At 45.3% G+C, this 16,941-nt stretch overlaps 1 protein-coding gene across 1 annotated transcript; it reads left to right on the top strand.

The window, feature by feature from the left end:
• Positions 1-1,023: 1,023 nt before the first annotated feature.
• LOC311509157 (aryl hydrocarbon receptor-like) lies at positions 1,024-14,748 on the top strand (the record flags this gene model as incomplete). The annotated part of the gene is made up of 11 exons (XM_084574225.1): positions 1,024-1,064; positions 1,666-1,853; positions 4,007-4,104; positions 5,840-5,929; positions 6,956-7,079; positions 7,628-7,764; positions 8,878-9,083; positions 9,179-9,288; positions 10,550-10,691; positions 10,777-12,154; positions 14,539-14,748. 11 exons carry the CDS (start codon positions 1,024-1,026, stop codon positions 14,695-14,697), a joined length of 2,673 nt encoding a protein of 890 aa, XP_084430351.1. The 3' UTR covers positions 14,698-14,748.
• Positions 14,749-16,941: the final 2,193 nt, after the last annotated feature.

The following is a 16,941-nucleotide window of genomic DNA, read 5'->3' as shown; positions in this document are numbered from 1 at the left end:
TTACAACAACACATAAGGTGCAGTTGGTGCTGCAGTTGGCAAAGATGGAGATTATTTTAAATGTATATAATACAAATTAGTCTTGTTAGAGACAAATATATACAGAACATGTTTTGCTGTAAAGTAAATAAAATAATCCTTGTTAAAGTGTTAAAGAGTAAAAAAATAAATAAAGTTGCTGTCTAGATCAAGCTAACAGCTAGCCGCAGTGAGCTAGTGGTTGAAGTGGATTATCACAGGTATTTTTTTTATTTTATTGTAGTTCTGATAAAAATGTAAACTACTGTATACAAAAGCACAATATTTAATAAATGTGTAAATATAGATTGAATATATATTATATAGTTTTTATGTTTATTAATTCAAATTCAAATTAAAAGTTTGACCGTTATTTCTAACGTCACCTTTGACCCTCTGCGCGCTCTCAGCGTCAAATCAGTGCCCGGGAAGCGCGCGCTGGTTAGTGCCGAAGAGGGGGAGAAGAAGGAGGAGAAGAAGGGGGCTGAGCGACAGAGAGAACCGAGAGGAGAGGAGAGGACCGGACCAGAGGGGGAGGAATAAAACGTTAATTCCTCTATTTTACTTTCTTCTTTTTTTCGTTTTGGTGACGGTTTTTCTCTCAGGATGTGAAGTTTAATCGTTTTTTATTGGGATTTGACGCACCAGAGGAGGAGCGCCATGGAAGGGATAACCGGACGACCGGCAAACACTTTGATATTTCTGACAGTTTTACACTGAGTTTAAACGGTGACATTGCCCATCTTAATATTTATAGTTTATATCATTTTATTATCCTTAATTAAAAATAAAATATTTAAATTAGCTTTATTGTACAAGTTTAAACGTTTTTTTTTTTTCTAGACGTCTGAGCTAACGGTAACGGTTAGGGATGTGTTCCGTTTAAAGCTAGCTTAAAGCAGCTTCTCGAGTCAGTCGTTGAGAAAAAAGACCAGTTCTACTGTCTGTACAAGTTCATGGATTTCCCCCAGCTTCACTGCGAGCTGTGATAAATGAGCAAAAACCATGTATGCTGGACGGAAACGGAGAAAACCGGCCCAGAAGGGGTAAGTCACGGAGAAACGGTGCTTTAATTAACGTTATTTAACTGCTGGCCTTATCAATAACTGTGTTTAAGCACAGATATAAAGTATGTAAACGTGGTGTAAATAAATGTCAAATGATGTGTCGCCCAGTCTCATCAATAACTAACATTAAGTTGGAGGTATTTCTAAGATTTTCAACCCCAAAGCTACTTTTATAATGAATAAACCTTCACAGCTTGACTGATATTAGATTAATTTAACCGCTATTGACTCCTAATATCAATATATATATTCATTTATAATATCTGATAATATTTTATCATCTGTGATTAAAAGATAAAAGCAAAACTGATCTGAAAAGGTTCACTTCCTGGTTCAAATGTGTGGAAAGTAAATCTTTATTTATAAGATACATACTATTTTGATCATGTGCATCAGTTCTGTGCAAATTTCAGCTGTTTTAATCAAATATTAATAACAAAAATGTGAGAATCCGCTGCTTTTGTCTGACTGATTTAATTGTATAATAATATTTTAATGTGTTCAGTCAGTATAAACCTTAGAATAAGCCCTTTATGTCAGTTTATGATTGTGTTGTAAAGTGGCAACTTGTCATTTTCAGAGTCAAACCGACGCCCGTCGAGGCCACCAAGTCTAATCCGTCCAAACGCCACCGTGACCGCCTGAACTCGGAGCTGGACCGTCTCGCCAGCCTGCTGCCCTTCCCCGAAGACGTCATCTCCAGCCTGGACAAACTGTCCATCCTGAGGCTCAGCGTCAGCTACCTCCGCACCAAGAGCTTCTTCTCAGGTAGGAGAGACACTGCCCCGACTGCAGAGCTCCTGTGAAGGTACAAAAAAAAATCTGACTGCAATAGCTTTTCACACCTCAGAAACGATCCGATGAAAAAAAACACGCAGAAAGAGAGAGAGTTAGGTTTTAAGGAGACAGTAGTAAGGTCAGAGAGAAAGGTAGGTTGAGAAGGGTGTTTGTTGGGATTTAAAAAATAATTTATGGAGCAAAACAAAGTCAGAAACTTCATATGATTTCAGTTGTTGGTGGAGAGAAGTCCAAACCACGTGTGACGAGTAGAGTCATCAATATTTCAGTCAGATCCTCGTGTTTGTCTTTATTTACCCTTTAAAAACATCATGTCGCCATTCTTCACCTCGGTGTACATGTTCCTGTTGTGATTTATACGGATCTATGTTTGCGTCTTACCACAGCAGCTGCTCGCTGTTAATAATTCAGCCACAATGAGCCTGAAATCATTTATTCACCGGAGAGAGAAGCCAGTGTTTGTTTTAGCTTTGGCGTGGTGTTTGGCGGAGCTTTGGGTGGAGGTGGTGACCCCCGCGTTTTTAGCCTCTCCGTGTTTAAGAAGGGCAGGGTTGGCTTTGTCGAGGAGTTAGCAGGCTTAGGGGCACGGCAGATGGATTTTTTGGGATGTAGAAGTCTGTGTGTGGGTGTGTGTCTGTGCATGTGTTCGCAGATTTGCTGTTTAAAAGCAGATTCTTACAGAAATCTGCTCAGAAAAATCCTTTAACACGGGGAGAACATGTGAGTCTCTGTCTGCAGGTTCAACAGACTTCACTGTGCGTTAACTCAGATCTGCTCGTATGTATTGTAGTGTAAACTAAGACTGTGACTGTGTTCGGCTGCATGTTCTCATTGTCTTTAACTCTGATTAAACCCTGCAGACCCATCTCTATCTCGGTGTTTGAACCCTGGACGACCCCCTCTAATACTAATATCTTAATATGAGACAAACCCATTGTAGGTCAGATCCTTTTTTTTTGCCCGTGGCCACGAGACGACCCTCGCCTCGAAGTCTCAGACGCGCAGAAATGTAGGTCTGAGGAGACGGCAGCGTTACCGAGGAGATGAAAGCCTCGGAGGGTGAAAACACGGTGGGATAATCCACTCACTGACTGAATCTACCTCCCACATCTTCTGAAATACAAACCTTCACATGAATGAAACAATAAAAACAGAAGCCTGACGTTCCCTTCAGGCTCTCAGGTTGTGACGTTGCGAGGTTCAGGACGTCTCTACAGGTCATCAAGAAAGAAACACAACTCTTATTTCAAGAGTCCAGCATTTAGTGGCTGGACTGGCGTCAAAGTGTTCAAGGTTCTTCATGAATATTTAACACAAATGCCTTTAAGCCCAACACCCACAAACACATCCTAGTTTGCAGACAGCGCCCTCTGTTTGTCATCTGGGAGGCGCTCGACCTTCTGAAATATTAATGTTGGTCACACATCCTGCAAACACAGCATGGTGGATGATGGTTTGTGTCATCGCCTCAGCGTCTTAAATACGAGTTTCGTCTGCTTTAACACCATCTTCTTCACTGGATAGTCCTCATGCTTTTTTAAAAACTCTCTCTGAGTCACTAACAAAGATTCGGGGTCATGTTTGAGTTGACCCCAACTCAGCCACTGTTTGGATCTGTCCTCTGAGGCTGCTGCTCACGACGTCTCTGTTCATGGACTGAGCTTTATTGATTCCTGTGGGGAATCTGGGTCGTGATCAGAAGAAACTGTTTAACCGGTCCAACCTCCGGCCTCGGTATTGTCAGAGACTTCCTCTTCCATTAATGTCTCCACTGCTGCTCCAGAAAGGCTCTTTGTTTGCTTCAGAGTCTATCCACTCTAAGAGTTTTCTCCCTCAGGGTCAGAGTCACACTGCTGGCCTCCATGTTTTTGTCTCAGGGGGGTTATAGGTCACCCTTGGGGGCTGTTTGTCTGCCTGACTGTACAGGAAACTCTTAAGTCACAGTAACTCTCTTTACCCCCCTCTCTCCCTCTTCTCACCTTAGCCTCAAAAGACGAAGTCAGCTGCACAAAATAATTCAACTTTATGTTTATTTCAGGATATCTGAGACCAAAACAAAGCGGCTGACTCACATGAAGGCCGAACTATTGTCTGTAACCAACTTATCCTCTCTGTTTCCTAAGTGGCTTTGAAGAACCAGCTGTCTAACGGCGTAAACAAGAGTAGTGATCACAGCAAGGCGGCAGACGGACGAATATCTGAGGGAGAGCTGCTGCTGCAGGTTGGTGAAAAGCCTCCTTCTGTGTTATCTCCCCATCTTGTTCCTTTGCTCATATGTGTATACAACATGGCAGCTGAAGCCCTGCTTGGGGCTTGGAGTCAGGTTGTAGGTTTTTTTCCCGTGCATCATGCAGAGCGTCTGCACGCTGTTTTAGTTCAGTTGCAACCTTCTGCACAGCAGGACAGGAGGAGACGTCTCTCCTTTTAGCTGTGGACTAAAGAGAGCTGGAGTTGAACACAGCGGTCGGCCATTTTCCAACTGAACACAACTTCCATCTCACACGATCTATTATTTTTAAACGTTCAAATCACCAAAGGAAGCACAGGCGAAGCTCACTTGAGTTCTTGAGACGGATTCCTCTGGCCTGAATCAGTTTATTGATAAATGTATTGGTCAACAGAGGAACTGATGGCTCACTGCAGCAGAGAGGAGGGCTGCAGCTTCCTCTCTGTTCCATTACAGACAGTAACAGACACATGAATTATACAGAGCCGGTGGACACATTTATTATTGAAGTGAGGGGGGTTTGGACTAAATCTTAAACACATCTCACTCACATAGAGACCCAATGACTGGCTGCCCATTGATCGTGTGTGACGATGAGGTCTGCCTCAAACGGGACAGGTCTGACAGAGGTGAAGCTTTAACGATAAACGCTGAGACAGAACACAGACACACAGAGAGAGAGTTGTCCTTCTTTTTCCTGTGCTTTGCCATCGTTGGGTTGTCTTCTTTCAGGAAACACACTCACAGAGACAACAAACATCCCCTCTCTCTCTCTCTCTCTGAGGGACAGATGAATCCACAATAAATATTTATCACAGGGCATGTATGTTGCTGCACTCTGTTCATGTCTGGGTGGGGTCACACAGCTCCAGGCTGCTTGTAGTTTATTTTAAAGTGATAAATATCCTGACAATTTTCGAGGCTAGTATTCGCCTTTACTATGATAATTACTGAATTACAATTTGTCTTTTAGGTTATTTAAATAGAAACGTTGGCTGCTTCTTTTTTAAACCTTGAAATACTTAAAGGGTAAGTTTCTGAGAATGAATCCTGCCACGATGATCAACCCTCAGCTAATTATAATGAAGTAGTACAAGTGCACGTAGTGGATGATGGGTTTATTTCCAGTGAGACCATCCTGCCTCCAAAATGTAAATTATTCAACAACAAGAGAAGCTGTCTTGTTTTAGGTTTTAGTGTATTTTTTTTAATAAATGATTCTGAAAGAGGTTTTAAAGCTGTCTGAGCCTACATATGGAAACGAGGATGAGTGTATTAGCACGTGTGTGTGTGTGTTCAGATAAAGACATCGTCGTCTTCCTCATCGGTGAGGATGATGGCAGGACGCCGTCGCAGCTCTCTCCGGCGTCGGACACAGTGTCATCACCTCCTCACAGAGCCCCGAGGCTGGAGGAAGCTGAGGAGGGAGAGCAGGAGCGATGATGGAGGTGTTAGTCATCCAGCAGTAGCAGTGACCTCCTCCTCCTCCTCCTTCCTTCCTTCCTCCTCTTCCTCCTCTATATGACTTCTCTCTGAACTGACATCCACTCGGCTCCAGCCTCTCCTCTCTCCGCCCGGGGGGAGAAGTCTCATCTCTGTATTTTTAGTTTCCCGTGGCTTTTATCCTCGCTCATCTTCTCTCCCGTCCCACTTCTTCTCTCACTAGTTTGAAAAGCCTTTGTTCTTGTAAACAACGACGAAACAAACAGTGTGTTTTTTGTCTCTGCAGGCTCTGAACGGCTTTGTGCTCGTCGTGACGGCCGAAGGAATCATCTTCTTCTGCTCTCACACCATCCAGGATTACCTCGGCTTTCACCAGGTATTGATGTCTAGATAAAGGCAGATACGCATAACTCCTTAGACTATTTACCGTGCTGCAGATCTTAGTGTCTTAGTAGCAAGGCTGAATAAACTTTAACTTATGAGGAATTAGCTTTAAGGAGATGAGTTTACAGGAAGTGAATGCATCGTCCTCAGCGACCAGAGCACTGAAAGAAATGCAAACACCAACAGTCTAATCTCATTTCAGACACCTTCACACACATGAATGCAGATCCATACTGATAAGTCTCACACTGTGCACAAACACATCTTTCCCTGCCTTACAGACACACACTTCTGTTGTTGTTGTTGGGTCAGGGTGTGAACGTCACCTTTCACCCCCCCCCATTTCCCCGTCCACCTGAGGCCCGTCACCTCTAGTTTACCAAACAAACCTAAACTGATGATGAAGCCGGCGTTTCTGCTCGTGTTTAGCGTTTGAAAACAACCCAGCAAATCCAAAAGGGAGCACCACCCATGAAAGAGGACACGGAGAGACAAAGACAAAGACACGGTGCTTGTTTGTCTCTTTCTCCTGTGCTAAGCTAAGCTAATGCCGCTTAGCCACCTCTAGCTTAGCTTCAAGCGGTGATCCAGACACAGCTAACGAGAACAATTACTATTTGAAAAGCTTTTCACGTAACACTTGTGCCTGTCAGAATTCCTCCCGGTGACCCTGCTCTGACCCTCCCCACGCTGGGATGGTGGTTCCACTCTGGTCCTCAGCCAGGTCACGCTGCGTCTGGACAACAGATACGCAGCCACAGCAGCTCTTTGGCTCCGCTTCAACTATTTGAACTAAACATTCAGGGACACTTGATTTCTTTTGGCTCCACTTCAAGGCAAACGGAATCAAACACACCTCACAGGGCACCTGCTGACAGTAACCGCTTCACACACTGCAACACACCAGCCTATTCTCCTGTAGTCTTACATGCAGCCTGCGGTTTAAAAATACTATCTACTGTACATTTATTTAAGCCGTGACTGTTAAAATACAGTTGCTGTCTTGGTTTCCTGCCAGACTGATGTGATGCACCAGAGCGTGTTTGAGCTGATCCACTCTGAAGACCAGCAGGAGTTCAGGAGGAACCTGCACTGGGCCCTCAACCCCCCTGCCACCCTCGGATCCTCTACAGATCCCTCAGGTCTGTTTACTGAAGGCACACCCAGCTCAGCTCAGGAGTATTATCACGCTGCGTGCACAGGAGAATCTAAACTAAACTGAACTTACTATAATGAGACATGTCAGTTGATCAGTGGTAAGCTCACAGGTGCCTGATGGGAGACATATCATATCTTTAGGCTCATTTCAGCTTTCAGATACTCCATCAGTACTTTGGTGGCCTGTTATCAAGGTAAGCAAAACAAAATAGATTGACCTTTGAAATAAACCTCCTGAGATGTGGTCTAAATGTTATAGTGCACACGCACACATATACACACATCCTTTGGAAAAAAACAACACAGCACATCAGCAAGAAAAACCAGCTCCTAGCAGCTCACTGTACACACACACATTTACACACTTGTCATTTTGAATTAGACCAGGGTCAGCTGGACAAGTAAGCGTCACCTGCTGAGAGGACACACACAAACAAACATAAAAACACACTCACAAGCAACAGATCTAGGTCGAGTCCTCCTTTTTTATATAAACACATCGTAGTAAAAGTATTCTTTAATGTCCTCTCAGATGTTGAGTTGGTGTCGACCTCTTCCTGCGTGGTGAGCTACAGCCCAGACCAGCTTCCACCTGAAAACTCGTCCTTCCTGGAGAGAGGCTTTGTCTGCCGCTTCCGCTGTTTGTTGGACAATTCGTCTGGCTTCCTGGTAGGATTAACATTTATTCTCCACATACAGCTCTGACTGATTTTTCCTTTGTAAACAAAGTGATGAATTGAATCCGTGTTAGACGCTTTTTTCGTGTGCTGAGGCCTGTTGGTGCTGCCGGTGGTATGGCGTGCCACCTCAGTCCCTCGGCGGTCAGAAGCCACTATTTACTCCTGTAATCCGCCTTAAGAGAACCTCGGGGTCGTGGGTAAAAGGGTCTTAATCCTCTCACCACCCACAGGAGATGAGAGCAGAGGGAGAACTTGCTTAGTCAGGGTTGTTAGCTTCAGACCAGCTACTACTGCTCACGTTAAGGCAACGAGCTGCAGATGGAGAAAAGATGAGATACTGTTGGAAAAACTAGTCTCTACATCGTACTAGTGACACTACAACCCTTTACACTATTAGGAAGACTAACTAAGACTGAGAGCAGGCATGATAATATGGTCAGGGTCACTTCTTTTATCCAGCAGGGCTCACAGAGGGGTTCGAACCTGCATCACTCCATCTCCCCTCCCTGTTTGCGTGAGCAGTAAGCCAGGTTCCAGCTCCTGTCTACCGGTCGCTATGGCTTTGTTTTTCGTAATCCCTCCTGCTATTCAGGGCTAGATTCCTGACATCACGGCTGCAGGCTCTTAAACCCACCGAGGTCAATTAACCAGAGCTAACAGAGGAGGAGGAGGAGGAGGAGGAGGAGGAGGGAGTCTTCACACGGGATGCCATAGGGTGAGGGGAGGACAGCAGATGGGAGAAAGTGTTTTCAGGTTTTGGTTGTGAAACCTCTCTTGTCTGGTGACCCGAAAGTTCATGAATGTGGAGGAGGGTAATCAGTCTTATTATCTCATAAAAGTTCCATGTCACTTAAATGCTGCACAGAGGGAGTGTAATAACTGTGTTTCAGTCAGAGACACCAGTTCATCTGCAGTGTTTACGTTGTACTCTGAAGTAGTTTTGCTCTCAGCGTTACCCGGCAGGATAAATAAAACTGATGGAGCTCGACAGGGAGAGAAGAAACAGCACTTACATGTCTGCTGCAGAAGCTTGACGCTAAGAGGGAGAGAGGTAGGGGCCGCCTCACTTGTCTCATTTCTTTCAAATTCAAAATCCTGCCAGGCTCTGAACATCCAGGGCAGGCTGAAGTTCCTCCACGGTCAGAGCCGTCAGCAGTGCGACAACGAAGGAAGCCCCCCGGCTCAGCTCGCCCTGTTTGCCATCGCCACGCCCCTCCAGCCTCCAGCCATCCTGGAAATCAGGACGAGGAACATGATCTTCAGGACCAAACACAAGCTCGACTTCACACCTATGGCTTGCGATGCAAAGTACGTAACGTAACCTGAAACTAAATGACGCTGAGCTCAATCCGTGTGTGGCTTTGTAAGTCTTGAGTGTGTCTGCTGTTCTCCTGGGCGCTCAGGGGTAAAATAGTTCTGGGCTACACGGAGGCCGAGCTGAGAGTCCGAGGGTCAGGATACCAGTTCATCCACGCTGCCGACATGCTGTACTGCGCCGAAAACCACGTCCGAAGTAAGTCACTGGAAGAAAACTGAATACAAATATGAATATGTGATTCGGGAAGATCATATTCCAGTTATCAGATAATTACTGGTGTCCAGGCATGCTCAGAGGAAGAGCTGAATTACTGGTATTTTAATACCACAATATGGGACCTTTTCATCTTTAAACTCGTCCAGATTATTTCTGTAATCTGAGCTGAAGTGTATTTCCCTGTGTCGCGTTCGTCATAATGTTTGTACATTAAACAAACACACAAACAAACCAACTAGCTGTCGATGGTGGAAATCTCAGCGCGGGAGTCAAGTGTCCTACTTAGCTCGTGTACCGGATGACCCGGTTAGTGGTAACCATGGCGCCCTCAACTCCCGCATCACCGCTACCAGACACACAAACACACACACACACACTGTATGCAATTAGTCATGCATACACAAGTGGAAACACATGCATATGCGCTCGGAAACATACAACAAGCGATAGGCCGCAAATCTAAATGAAGAAAAACCTAATAATCTGATCGTTCATAGTAGTACCCGAGGTTTTGTTGGGTCAGAGCAAAGAAAACAAGTTAGAGAACACAGACAGACATTTACTTCTGTATCTTGCATGTACTTAGCAGTGATTTGTATATCTCTATAAAGCAAAAACAATGGAAAACCTAGTATTACTCTACAAAATCATAGGGCACAAAGTTAAAAAGTACATCATGTTCCCGTGCTTTGTTGTCGTTTGTTTTTCTCTTTCATCCAAGTGAAATTAGTTACCAATACGCTGTCAGTAACTTTATAGGCCACAGTCTTGGAGATGCACTGTGTGTTCTGTTTAAAAATAAGAGTTTGTACACAGCCATAAATATTGCAGTTTGCCCTGAAGGCCAGCAGCTTGTAGCTTTTACTGCTAAAAATATGTAGCGGACACTCTGAAACCGTGTAAAGAGAAACAGTGACTCAGTGTTCCTGTTTGGTTGCAACAACAACAAGGCAGCGATAGACTGGCAACATATTCAGAGGACATATTAAATGCCTGGAAGAGGACGAGGACTCATTGAGCTTTGGAGACGAGGGGCTGGTTGAGATGAGTTTGAGTGTAGAGCAAACAGACCTCGTAGCATGTGCATGAAGCCAAAGTGAACGTCAGCATGTAGGCTCCATCCCAGCAGCGTGCCTCACTGAGCAAATGCATTGTGAGTGTGTGTGTGCGCCGCGGGGCGTCCAGAACGTAAACAGCAGTGACACAGAGCCTCCAACGTGTCGTTTTGATGTGATTCCAGTGATAAAGACGGGCGAGAGCGGCCTCACCGTTTTCAGGCTGCTCACTAAGGACAACCGATGGAAGTGGGTCCAGGCCAACGCACGACTCGTCTACAAGAACGGCAAGCCGGACTATATCATCGCCACCCAGAGGCCTTTGGCGTGAGTGGTTCTTGTTTCCATTTAATGTTTAGAGTTTTACTGTGTTCATCTATTAATTTCCTCTCTGCGATATATTTACTAACAGGGAGGAGGAAGGAGGGGAACACCTGAGAAAGCGATCTATGCACCTTCCCTTTACCTTCGCCACCGGAGAGGCTCTTCTTTACCAGACTGGTTTTCCGCTGCACGGTTTCCCTGACTCCTTCCAGGGCAAAGCCAAAGGCAGCAAGTCCAAGAAAGGCAAAGTGGACAAGAGGTCTGTCGATGACCTGGACCCAAAGTCCCTGCTGGGAGCGTTGATGAGCCAGGATGAGTCCGTGTATGTCTGCCAGCCGGACACAGAGCCTAAGATGTCCTATCACAGCACCGTGTTCAGCGAGCAAAGTAAGACTGATGGTTGGTTCAGTGGCGACAGCTGGCATGTTGTGTCTAACGGGGAGGCAGGGAGAAGCAACGGTAAGACGCCCAGTTTTGACCCACTTCTGTCCACCTTGGACTCTCTGTCTCTGGGCGGAGAGGAAACCTGCTCCAACAGTGAGCTCTTCAGCGCCCTGGAGAACCTGGGCCTGAACGCTGAGGATCTGGAGCTGCTGCTGCTTGATGAGAGGATGATCCAAGTGGAGCTGGATGCCAACCACATCCCAACACTGAGCGACCTTCTCACCAACAATGAGATCCTCTCATACATCCATGACTCTCTGGAAGGTGGGACGGCAGGAGAGGAACAAGGTCACAGAGGTGGATCTGCACCTGTAAGCCATCCATCACACCCAGACTCAGCTCAGAGTGTCCCCCAGGTATCATGTTTGACGTGTCCAGCTCTTCCCAGCAGCAGGCAACCCATCATCCAGCTGTCGCAACAGATGCAGCAGCACATCAGTTCAGGTGAGCTGCTGAAAGCTCAGCCAGGGCACATCCAGTCTGCCTCACGTCCTGGGACAGTGAACGCCAGCGACCTGACTGGTAACCCTTACCCTAACAGTCACTGGGTGGCGACGACAGACGCACACACTGCTCTCAAACACACAAATCTGAACGGTGAGCACAAACACCTGAACTCTCCTCTGGAATCAGGTAAACAGTGGCAGCTCCAGCAGGACCAGCACTCCCTCCACCTCCCGTCCCAGTCCTTTCAGAATCAGCTCGGCCCGAACATGAATGGACACACGACCTTTCCAGATGTTGACCTCTCAGATTACAGCGTCTCCAACACACCACACGCTGCAGGTGCTACACTTCTAAACGGCCTGACTGCACGGGGCTTTTGCCACTACGAGGATGTGGTGGCCGCCACACAGCCCCACCAGACTCAAGTTGCTCTGTCTTGTTTACCCCAGTGTCCCCCCCAGAGCTCTGCCCTTGAACTGGAGCAGCTCCTGGGTCTGTCGCAGCCACAGCACAGCCTGCCGTCCTTAGAGGCCTACAGCGTGTTCAACGGCACACAGGACTCTGTCCACAGCAAGGTGAGCAAGACCAGTTAGCTACCGTACGTGTACTTAGTGTTAGAATATGAAAGACCGGGTGCAGGTGAGTAATGCCGTCCCCTCCCTCCACTGTCATTCTGAATATTAATCCCTCTAAGACCTTCTGTCTGTCTGGTGTCAGGCCGCTTCTTTCTTCCTCCTTAATGTCTCAGAACAGCTAAAGCTGCCAGTCTCCTCAGACCTGTCCCGTCTTGAAGCCAGACTGTTGACTCCTGCCCCGAAGTCTGCGCTGCCCTTGTGTATCAGTGAACGTCAACAAACCAAGGGCTGCAAGGATCCACGGTCCCAACCCTTCAACCCTGCGCTGTTCTCTTTCACTGTCAGCACACAAAGACCCGGGGCTTTCACGAGGCTCAGTGTAAACTGTGTTGATGCGACCAGACGTGTAAATAAGATGAGACGAGCAGCTACACAGCCTGAGAGCAGAGCGAGGTCAAGTGAAGGGGTTTTAGTTCAGGGGAGATGGTTGTCGTGTTTGTTGTTTTACACCTTTATTATGGGCGTTGTGTAAAAGTAACTGTGAGGATCATGTTGGGCTGCTGGAGCTTTGGAATTTGTCTTTATAATCCAACTAAAAACTTTTTTCCTGTAATGCCAGGGGAGCGAGGGCTGGGGAATGTCACCCTAATCAGTTGGAGTACAAAGGGGCGTCGTCGTTAGAGGTCTGCAGAAATTCCCATCGTAAACTGTAACAGGGCGCAGAGACCTTGCCAGTCGGCGCTGCCAGGTTTAGGTTTGAAGCAGGAATGTTGGAGGAGCCGTCCCAAACTGCGGCTCTGGTTTAGTTTTCCCTGACAGAGGTAGTTTATAAAGGCTTTTATAAAAACACAACGTTAAACTAGAGTCTTTGCATCTTTTCCCATCATGTTCCTCCAAGCATGAAGCTGGTGTTTAGAAAGAAAAAACAAACTCACGAGTTAACAAAAAGAGATATAATGAAATATGAGAGAATGGGCCTGAGCAGCAGAGAGCGCACTAATGAATAGAATAAGGTCGAGATGGCTAAAACCCAGCAGGCATCCATTCATCCCCGCCCCATTCAGCCTCCACTGTTATTCTTCAGGGTCACTGGCTGTCGCTGAAAGAAAAATACTGGCAGCCCGTCCAGCCAAGCGTGAGCGGCGCTGACCTACAATTTGACTGTCATCATTACCTAATGCTGTGAACGCAGCATGGAGGAGGAGGAGGAGGAGGAGGAGGAGGAGGAGGCGCTGCTGTTTGATTTATTAAACATCTCTCTACACACAGTTTCACTTAACGCGCTGCGGAGAACAAAACATGTGTGTGTGTGTCGTATCATGAGCCCTCTTAGGAGATGTTTTATTAAAATGGAGGAGGAAGAAGTAGAAATAAAACTGTATTTGAAAACTTAAATGTTGTTTTCCTTAAATTAACCAATTAAAATGAGCCCACGGTGACGTCCTTACATCCTCAACTCTTTCATAGCTGCAGTAGACGAGTTGGATCAGTCAGATAATTAAGTGACTAATTGTTGGCAGCTAATTGTCGTGAAATAATCTGTAATTAAGCACACCCAGGTCTGGTAAACAGCAGTATTTATACAGTTACAAGACCAGTGAACAGTAGCAGGAAGGATGAACATGATTTATTACTCACAGGACCTGTATGTGACTAATGCTTGTTGATTCAACAGGCATGTGAAGACGAGCAGAGATACTCACACAGAAGCTTTAGATGTGGCAGAAATAAAGGTTTTAGTTAAGTTGTTCTACTTGTTTATTCGACTGAAGATGTTACACAGATCAGCAGGAACGTTGAATGTGTTTACCGCCCATTCCTTTACATGTTAGAGCCTCTCATCTGGGTAAAAAGCTAAAGCTAAAATCTACTCTACATCAAGTTAAGTCGGGTCTATTTCAAATGCATTTCACCTGAACTGCTTCAGCGCTGGCTAGTGACAAACCTAGGGGAAGAGGATTATCCCTTACTTCCCTCCTTCGTCCCTCGTCCTCCTCCTTCTGTCACGGTGTCTCTCAGGACTTCAGGTCTGCCCACTAAACATCTGCTGCCTAGTGCCTTCTGCATGACCTGACCTGCTTCATGTGATTAAGGTCAACGGTGACTCCGTGACAACAGTTGCCCGCAGTAGTAAATAGGAAAAGTAGTTTATCCGATGTTGCAGGTGCACGGTCCTGCACATATGAATCCAGCTTCAGAGGCTTTTTTTTATCAAACCATCTCAAATGTATTATCAGTGACTATCAGGCTGATTGGTTTATAAGATTAGTTTGTTTTCTGAGGCTCAGGACAAGATTCTTAATGTGAAACAGTTTTGCTTTGCCTCTATCCACATTATTTAAACCAGATTTACCAGATTCTTCACATGTCGTTTGGTTTCACAGCTGGAGAACGGTCGCCTCGTCAGTCCCGCCAGCACAGCCTACGCCAGGAAGTGTGTGATGCCCAGCGGAAACGGGGTGACACCAGGCGACGCCCCTGTCTCGTGCCCAAACGGACTCCCCGCCCTACAGGACCCCCACAAATCTGGATTCTACCTCTGAGGGGACGAAGGCCCAGTGTCAGAGACGGCTGGAGGAGAAGGTAGACACCGCGGACGAAGACATCGGCTTCTCTTTCGTAGCATTTGTTTTTTTACCACATAGTCAGAAAACCAGGGTTACACAAGTAACCTCTCACAGAATGTTACAGCTCCACGTTTGGGTAAAGTTTGTGTTTCCAGGTTGCTCCTTCACCGGAACATAAATGGATCTTTGCCCTCAAACCAGAACTCATCCCTTTCTGATCTGTATATACACCGTTAAAGAGAAATAATAACACAAAAAAGGAGAGCAACAGTTTCTAAAGGTTTTAAGTTATTTGCATTCTTAAATTCAGTCTAATATGATCTTTAAATCTTTACCTGATGTCTCCTAATGCAAAAAAAGACCATTTTCATATTTGAATCGATAGAAATGATCCCAGTTAAGTGAACTGAAACCAATGGCTGCCTGAAAAGTAGGAAATATTCACCCTTAAACTGTATGTTAGGCTGTCCTCCTCCTCCTCCACAGTTTAATCACAAGAAATCATTTGAAACATACAAAAGCAGTATTTTAAATATGTTGTGCCATTCAAGTGGAACAAAAAAAACCGCTGCTGCTTTCACCGTCGTAAAGCGGTGAATGAATATTTCTGTATAAAAGACATTTATGCAGAATCACCAACAGAGTATTTAAACGTCAGTGTTTGTTCGTCACCTAGATGTAGATTGGCCGTAGGCTCATAGGTTTGTCCTGACTTGTGCTCTACATGTCGACAAAAAGCATTTCTCTCCGTCATTATTATTGTTGAATTGAGATTTAAACAGACAAAAAGGTTAAAATTAGTTGCAAGGTTTTTATTTATCCCTGCTGCTGCAGAAAGAACAAGCAGCGTCTTAAAATTTCATCTTAATGCTGCATTTGAGGTTTACAATGATGTTGTGCACTTATACGTACAGTACAGAGGTAATCAGAGCAGATCTGATTGGTCCGTCAGTGGCGCTGAACTCAAACATTAAAAAGCATTTTTGTTTCCTGGACCAGAGACAGTGTGAAAACCTCCCGTTAATGCCTTGTCTGGGGCGGCCTCGGCCAGCCAGACTCCCACCGGCTTTCTCCTGCAGTCGTGTCGCCTAGGAATCACTGAATGCTCTTACACACACACACACACACACACCATTAACAGTCTAATTGTAAATAATGAAGGCAGAAGAGGAAGTGCACCGAAGTTATTCTTTAATCCTGTTTTAATGTACAATAAACCCAACAAAGAGAAAATATCCGTGTTGGAAACAACCCAAACATCACAAATTAAAGTTTTATTTTAACATGAAGGATTAAAACATGACTTTTACAGTTTAAATGTTGAAGTTAGTGTGATGAGCAGCAGTAGTAGTTGGAAATCATTGTACTGTAGATGGGACATATTTGTGAAACGGCCACTGTTTCAGCTTTGGACATGTCCACGCTGCTTCTAAACCCTGTCAGAGAGACTGTAAGACAGCTGCCCCAAAGACAGGTCAGTGTCTCCGCTGTTGTTTTTGACCTGACTTCCTCTTTGCTCGTGAAAAGACAGAGCGTAGGTAGGTAGGTGGATGTTTATCTGAGACGGTGCTCGGCTGCTGACGCCAGCGTACCCAGCATGCCAGGAGCCAGTCGGTGCTACGTTCACAAAGCAGATATCTGATCGGCTTTTATAGACGTCACAGATCAAACTAATTAGGTGGAATAGTATCGGCTGATAATGTTCAGTGGCTTATTTATTGCAGCATCATTAAATCTGACAACCCGTGTGCTGCAAGGACTCACAACACAACCGAAGCTAGAGGATTCACCAAAGAGCGATGAACCTGCAGTGACATGCATGTTGTTCAGAGCTTTCTGACCTTTGGAGCTGTTGACATTTTCTGCTCATCATCATCGTTGTTGGAAGTGAGCTGATTCCTTATCAGCCTTTTAAATAAACACTTCATTTGTGATTGGAAATGTTCTTGCTCTGATGCATTTGGTTGTGTTGTGAGTATTTGCAGCTCGTGGTTCCTTTGGCTTTTATTTGTGGACATGTGCAGTGATTATGTTATCATCAGGTTAAAGAATTAAGACTTTTGCATCTCAGTTAAATCTTACATCCTGTCAGAACACACAGAAGACAAGATCTTTGTTTCAGTGATGTGTCTATCCTTGTGTTTTAATAATTTCAGCTCTGATGTGACGTGATCGTCGCGTTGAAACACTAAAAAGACAGAAAGAGCTTCTTCACAGTCG

The sequence above is a fragment of the Chelon labrosus genome, assembly GCF_963514085.1.
Source record: "Chelon labrosus genome assembly, chromosome: 24".
Classification (NCBI taxonomy): Eukaryota; Metazoa; Chordata; class Actinopteri; order Mugiliformes; family Mugilidae; genus Chelon; species Chelon labrosus.
The sequence above is the reverse complement of the archived record's forward strand: the minus strand, read 5'-3'. Positions and strand labels throughout refer to the sequence as shown.